This window comes from Verticillium alfalfae, genomic scaffold (genome assembly GCF_000150825.1).
Source record: "Verticillium alfalfae VaMs.102 supercont1.9 genomic scaffold, whole genome shotgun sequence".
NCBI lineage: Eukaryota > Fungi > Ascomycota > Sordariomycetes > Glomerellales > Plectosphaerellaceae > Verticillium > Verticillium alfalfae.
Window position 1 is genome coordinate 912,938 of NW_003315030.1, and position 6,727 is coordinate 919,664.

At 58.8% G+C, this 6,727-nt stretch overlaps 3 protein-coding genes across 3 annotated transcripts; 2 read left to right on the forward strand and 1 right to left on the reverse strand.

Moving 5' to 3' along the window:
* Positions 1-229: 229 nt before the first annotated feature.
* VDBG_07232 (enoyl-CoA hydratase) lies at positions 230-1,147 on the forward strand (the record flags this gene model as incomplete). The annotated part of the gene is made up of 1 exon (XM_003002615.1): positions 230-1,147. The coding sequence occupies one exon, from the start codon at positions 230-232 to the stop codon at positions 1,145-1,147; it is 918 nt and encodes a 305-aa protein (XP_003002661.1).
* A 1,748-nt stretch (positions 1,148-2,895) lies between these two features.
* VDBG_07233 (nuclear elongation and deformation protein) lies at positions 2,896-5,289 on the forward strand (the record flags this gene model as incomplete). The annotated part of the gene is made up of 2 exons (XM_003002616.1): positions 2,896-3,343; positions 3,407-5,289. The coding sequence occupies 2 exons, from the start codon at positions 2,896-2,898 to the stop codon at positions 5,287-5,289; spliced, it is 2,331 nt and encodes a 776-aa protein (XP_003002662.1).
* Positions 5,290-5,769: 480 nt separating this feature from the next.
* Positions 5,770-6,126, reverse strand: VDBG_07234 (predicted protein; the record flags this gene model as incomplete). Its single annotated transcript, XM_003002617.1, has 1 exon — positions 5,770-6,126. The coding sequence occupies one exon, from the start codon at positions 6,124-6,126 to the stop codon at positions 5,770-5,772; it is 357 nt and encodes a 118-aa protein (XP_003002663.1).
* Positions 6,127-6,727: the final 601 nt, after the last annotated feature.

Below are 6,727 nucleotides of genomic sequence, written 5' to 3' on the forward strand. Positions count from 1 at the left end.
CTGAACCTCGGCTGCCCGGGTGACCCCTCCTCCTCTGAACTTTGGACATGATCATAATTAACCAGCCACACCCAGCTGTGTCCGTTCTTCATCCAGCATCACCACCATTCAAACAGGCGTATTGTCTTGCGCGTGAAACCACCTCTCAGTGTCTCGTATCTGCCCTGTTGTTCCAACCCGTCACTGTACAACCTAACACCTGCCTGCCTGCATTGGCTCTCGATACACAATGGCCGCTCTTACACCCCCCGACACCTACACCAATTTCACCCTCCCTGACGTCAAGTTCGCCCACCATCCGGCCTCTTCACCCACTGTCACGTCCGTTGTGCTCGTCATCCTGAATCGCCCAGCTGCCCGCAATGCCTTCACCGACTCCATGGCCGACTCGCTGGAAGCGGCCTTCACCCTGCTGTCCGCCGACCCCCGGGTCAAGTGCATAGTCCTCACTGGCTCCGACCAGTCCAATCAGTACTACTGCGTCGGCATGGACCTCGCCATTGCCGGCTCGCGCAAGGTCAACACGGAGATTCCCCGCGACGAGTACCGCGACGGCGGCGGCCGCGTCACCCTCTCCATGCACAGGTGCGCCAAGCCCATCGTCGCCGCCATCAATGGCAGCGCTGTGGGCGTCGGTATCACCATGACCCTGCCGGCCAGCATCCGCGTCGTCTCCAACAAGGCCAAGGTCGGCTTCGTCTTCGGCCGACGCGGTTTCAACATGGAGGCGTGCAGCAGCTTCTTCCTGCCGCGCCTCGTCGGGACAAGCCGGGCCATGCACCTCGTCACCACGGGCGGCGTGTACCCGGCCACGAGCCCGCTGTTCGGAGACCTCTTCAGCGAGATTGTGGAGCCGGGGGAGGTCCTGCCGCGGGCGCTTGCCATTGCGGAGGAGGTGGCGGAGAACGTCAGCGCCGTCTCGACCAAGGTGAACAAGGAGCTGATCTACCGGAACCCTGGGACACCCGAGGAGGCGCACCTGCTCGAGAGTTCCCTCTTCTGGGATCTGATCCGTGGGCGAGATAGCAAGGAGGGGATGCAGAGCTTCTTGGACAAGCGCGCACCCGAATTTGCGGCGAGCATCGATAAGGACGCCCCGACTGCGTATCCATGGTGGGAGGAGAAGCAGACCAAGCCCAAGCTGTAGTGGACGTGGGACTACCTGAAGAGGCGTCCATCTACCACTGGTAGGGCTGCAGCAACCAGGCACATGAAAATGGCGCTATCCTCGGAGCCGTGACCGTATGGGTCGGGGGTCTGCGGGACCCGGGATCATTGATCGACATGTGCTGGCGGGCCGGGTGTTGGGTTGCTTCGATGGCAAACGCCCAAGGGCAGTGCGCAGTGCCCTGGTTGGCTCGGGTCTTCCCACCTGGATGCATTTGTAGGGGACGGCAGCCTCGGGCTGGGCAGAGATTTTGGCCAGTGGCTCCATAGCACGGTCGGGATACAGCTGTCTAGTGCGCGTGTCCGAGGTTCACATGCCAAAGGAGAGTGTTTGCGGAGGGGCTAGAGTCTGTAATTGATAAGAATTTGCATGGGAAACTGCCAAAGAAAAAAAAGAAAAAAGGAGACCAAAGCAAAATTGTGCTGTGCCTGCTTGGAGGTGTGCTAGACGTCAGAGCCGTGCGGCGTGCCCAGCATAGGTAGGTTATGCGGCAATGGTGAGGAGCGCACGAGTCACTGTTCCGTCTGTTCCAAGGTTTGACCAGCTTGGCTTTCGTCGTTGAGACTTGTCTGCCTGCTCCATGTGATGAGTGGCTGTCGGAGGACCTCGACCGGGCCATCCCAGGCTCCAGAGCAACAGAAGACACAGACCGGCTCGACAGGTGGCATCGCAGCCAGAGATGGCCACGGATTGGAGACAGTGGCCAAATGAGGTTGAGACGCGGGCTGGCTGAGGCGAACAAGAGGAGTGAATGGGATTGCATGCAGGCACCCGCCAGGCGGAAGAAGAAAACAGTGAGGCAGACGCTAGAGCAAGCCAGTCCATCCCGGCATCAGTGAGAAGACGGCAAACGGTAGGGTGAGCGACTACTGAGTCTCTCTTGCCTCTGTGGACCGTCTGACACCTCTTTTCGGCCGGACAAGTCCGATCTGACTGCACTGTAGAGGTACAGGGGGCCGCAGGTACCATCCGATGCGTGCTCAGGTGATGATACAGTGCGATGTGAGGGGCTCCTTCCAGTCCCCTGCTGCACCTGCCAGAAGTGCGTGCGCTTGCCCGTGCCGGGCCTGGCTTCCCCATTCGTTTCGTCATTCATCCCCCCCCCCAGACACTCCACTTGCGCTCCGAATAGGTCACGGCTGGTCGCCGTGGTACATATTCTGGGCCTGGTCTCCGTCTCAACGACTTGTCACGAGGCTCCTGACGCTTTTGTTCCGAGGTCTTCTGCTCCGTCTGCTCTTTTTCTTCGGTTTCTTCGCCGTCCTTTCTTCTCAGCCTGGCTATCTTCACCCTCGTATACACAGCGACCGGCCTTGCGCCTACATTCTCCCCCCCTTTTTTCGACGGAACCTTGCCCCATTCCAACTGCGACGCCCACGTTCCCTTGCTCAACTACCGCGAACTATCCAGGTTCGGTCCAGACAAGGGTCTTGCACATCAGATATACAGCTTCCCCAACAATCGCCTCCGCACCCAGCGCTCCTGTTCAACAACTCCAAAAGTCGTCAGCCCATCTTGCGCAGCAGCCTAGTTTTTCGACCTCCTGACGAGTGCGCCAAAAAAAAAAAAAATACTTCGACCACCTTTCGAAACATCTGCTCCCTTCGCATCGCGCTGCCTCTACATCTTGGTGTCCCTGGTTGCCCCGGCTTCCTTGGTCTCCTCGCTCCCTCGCCTTCGAGTAGCGCCCCCCTCCCCCTCCAATCGTCACAAACGACACCTACAAAATGCAGTACGTCAGGAGCTCACTGAGTTCCGTGTCCTCGGCATGGAACTCCATCAACCCTGCTACCCTCAGCGGTGCCATCGACGTCATTGTCGTCGAGCAGGATGATGGCTCCCTCGTTTGCTCTCCTTTCCATGTGCGCTTTGGCAAATTCTCCCTCCTTCGTCCCTACGAGAAGAAGGTCGAGTTCAAAGTCAATGGCGAAAAGCAACCCTACTCCATGAAGCTCGGCGAAGAAGGCGAGGCTTTCTTCGTCTTTGAGACCAAAGAAACTATTCCCAAGGACATGCAGACCTCGCCGCTTGTCTCGCCCGCCTCCAGCCCGCCCATGGACCCGCAGCACTCGCCCGAGGCTGGACTCCAGGAGCCTGATCTGCTCGATCTCGACGAGCTCAACAGGAAGCCCCGCCGTCCTCCTCCTGCTGTAGTGTACTCCTCGCGCGACCACAGTAAGAAGATGATCGACTCGGTGCCACAGATGGACGTGTTCGAGCGCTGACCCTTTGAATTAGCTCTCATCTCCTCGTCCACATCCCCCGAACTGTCGAACGGACGGCCAGCGTCTGGCGACTGGTCCAGCATGATGCGTCCTCACAGTGACGATATCTTGCGCAAATCAGCCCGCTCAACCGACCGCGACCTGACCGATGAGCCTTCCGACGGACAGAGCCAAGAATTGTCAGAACGCTCGCACAGTCCACCTCCGCTGGCGCCCCGAGAGGCGCTCGAGCGCGCCATCGCCCTGTCGCGGAACCTTGAGGCAGCCAATATTCCTAGCCAGGTTACCGAGACTGGCGATCTCAAACTCGACATGACGGGTTTCAAGAGCAGCGAAGAGGAAATCTTCCGCGCCGAGATTGTTGCTCGTAAGATCCTCTCTCAGGAACTCGACGGCAACTATGACATTGGCTCCCTCTTCGGCATGGATGAGCACGGTAATATCTGGATCTACAGCAGTGAAGAAGCCAAAGAAGCTGCGCGCAAGAAGACCATGGCGGCTGGCATTGGCCACGGCCCCACGCCTGCTGCTGATGCCGTCTCCGACCCTGGCTATCAGAGCGACGCTAGCGACGAGACGACGACGGGACCAGCTCACTCGCACAGGAGGTCTGAATCTGATGGGGGCCTCCAGACGCCCCTGAGCACCCCGCCAGGTTCGACCGCTGGAGACCCCAACCTCAATTACGCCAAGACGCTCCGGTTGACTAGCGATCAGCTGAAGGCTCTGGGTCTGAAGCCCGGCGAGAACAGCATGAGCTTCACTGTCAACCGTGCGACCTGCCAGGCCAACATGTACCTCTGGAGGCATGAGACGCCAGTTGTCATTTCCGACATTGATGGCACCATCACCAAGTCGGACGCTCTCGGCCACGTCCTCAACATGATCGGACGTGACTGGACGCACGCTGGTGTGGCGAAATTGTACAGCGATATCGCTGCGAATGGTTACAACATCATGTACCTGACCAGTCGGTCCGTGGGACAGTCGGACACGACGAGAGCGTACCTCGCGGGCATTCAGCAGGAAAACTACAAGGTCCCGCGGGGCCCGACCATTCTGTCCCCTGACCGGACCATGGCCGCTCTCCGACGGGAAGTGTATCTTCGTAAGCCCCATGTGTTCAAGATGGCTACACTTCGAGACATTCGTCACCTGTACGGGCCGGACCAGACTCCCTTCTATGCCGGATTCGGCAACCGTCTCACGGACCAGATATCGTACCGAACGGTCGATGTTCCGAGGAACCGCATCTTTACCATCAACTCCAATGCTGAGGTGTCGCTTGATCTCCTCAGTCTTAACAAGCTGAAACTAAGCTACATCAACATCAACGAGGTCGTGGACCACTTCTTCCCCCCTGTCAGTACCCTCATCACTGGTGGTGGTGAGGAATACACCGATTTCAAGTTCTGGAGGAACACGCCCCTCGAACTCGATGAGTTCTCCGCCAGCGATACGGATGACGAGGAGGACGATGAGGAGGAGGACGATGAAGAAGATGATGAAGAAGACGATGACGAGGAGGCCGGCGACGGCATGGCTGACAGTTACATCTCGCGTGATTCTATTGACGAGTACGCAGACGGACGCGAAAGCATCCTCAGCGACAGCGTCACCGGCGACGACTCCATGATGAAATCTCTGGTGCTCGACGACGAGGATGGCGATGACGAAGACTCGTTCGAAGACGCCGAAGATGACGGTGACAATGACGATGACGACGCACCCGCGAGCCCCGCGCGAACGGAGCGTGAGCGTACTGTCATGGCTGACGAGCCAACCAACGGTGCCAAGCTGAGCCCGACCTCTGACAAGCCAGTGGTCGAGGACATTGGCGCCGAGATGATCACAGGGGTAAAGCATCTCACCCAGGAGAAGCCGGCGTGGAAGTGAAAGAAACCAGTGCGCTAAATCTAGTTTTGCTCTTACCAGGCTGGTGACGTTTATGATCCCGAGACCGAAAAGACCAAGCAAGTTTAATGGCAACGTTTTGTTGCGAGCGACGGTGCGGCTTTCTTTGGAGTGCGTTCCTTCTTTTCTGCGGATTTATTACCTCGAAAGGAGGTCTGGGACGAGATGTGTACTGGATGAGGCAGGACGAGAGGTGCATAGCGACAGGCGTTGGATTGGTGTTTCTCGACGAGGTAGATCGAGCGAGCGGTTGCTGTTTTTTCATGTACAACGGATCCGATAAAAGTCTTGCACAGCGATCAATACACGATACAAAGACATGAAGAGATGAAACTTAATATTAACCGGCTCCGTTCGATTTCTTTGTGGGCTCATGGCCCTGGGTATATGTGGTACACTTTCTCTACACACGCGGATCCCATGCTCTGCTTTTCTTTTTCGTTGGAAGTGATGCGCCCACTCTCAATACGGGCCCCAAGTCCTATCCATTGGCACAAAGTAAGCCACAGTATTGCCTGAAGAAGAGCCCGGCATGTGCATCTGCTCAACATGAGATGAGCCGTCGTCGTTCAGGACCCCGTCTGTCCCTAATTCCATGTCGGCCGTAACAGATGTGGCCCTCGCAGTGTGACCCCCAAAATCGAAGGCGTAATTCGCGTTGACTCCCATGGCGTGGCCATTGAGCGGAATCCCGGTCATATATGCGTCGCCAGTGGGAAGAGCAAAGGTGCCACGCGCAACAAAAGCCGGCCCGTGGGCAGCTGCAGTCGGCTGGACGTATATCGGCCCGTCGCCCTCTGGGTGCAGGTTCCGGCTCATGATGTGGCCCATGACGCGATTGAGAATCACAGGGCGCAAGCCAGGCGGCTGCACCAGGGGGATCGTGTCCGAAGTGCCCGACGTGCGCGGTCGCAGCTGCAGGCGCAGCAGTGGAAGAGCCGTCCTTCTAGCCCGACCCTTCCATCTTGAGGTCCTTGTCCTCGTCCATCTCGTTGCCGAAGACGTCCTCCATGGTGCCGCCCTCGACGCCCTCGCCGCCGACGTCCTCGTCATCGTCATCCTTGATCGTAGTGTTGGCACCGGCGCCCGTCTGCTCGATACCTTCCATGGCGCCACTGCCGCCGCCGCCGCCGCCGGGCGCCGCCACCACGGGCACGTCGTCGTCCGAGTCCTCGTCCATGCCGGCCTCCTCCCACATGTCCTTGAGCCCCCAGCTCGTGCCGCTGAGGACGAAGCGCTCGCTGGGCAGGCGGACGCCCCACTCGTTGGGCGCGACCTTGGCAGGGCGACGCGGTTTGTGCTCTCTTGGCGAGGTCCTGGAGCCAGTCCTTGCCTCATGCCGGCCGGCGCCGGCGCCGCCCGCGGAAACTGGGTAGCTTCAGGCGCGCGGCGATGGCGAGCTTTGACGGCGTTGGCCCGA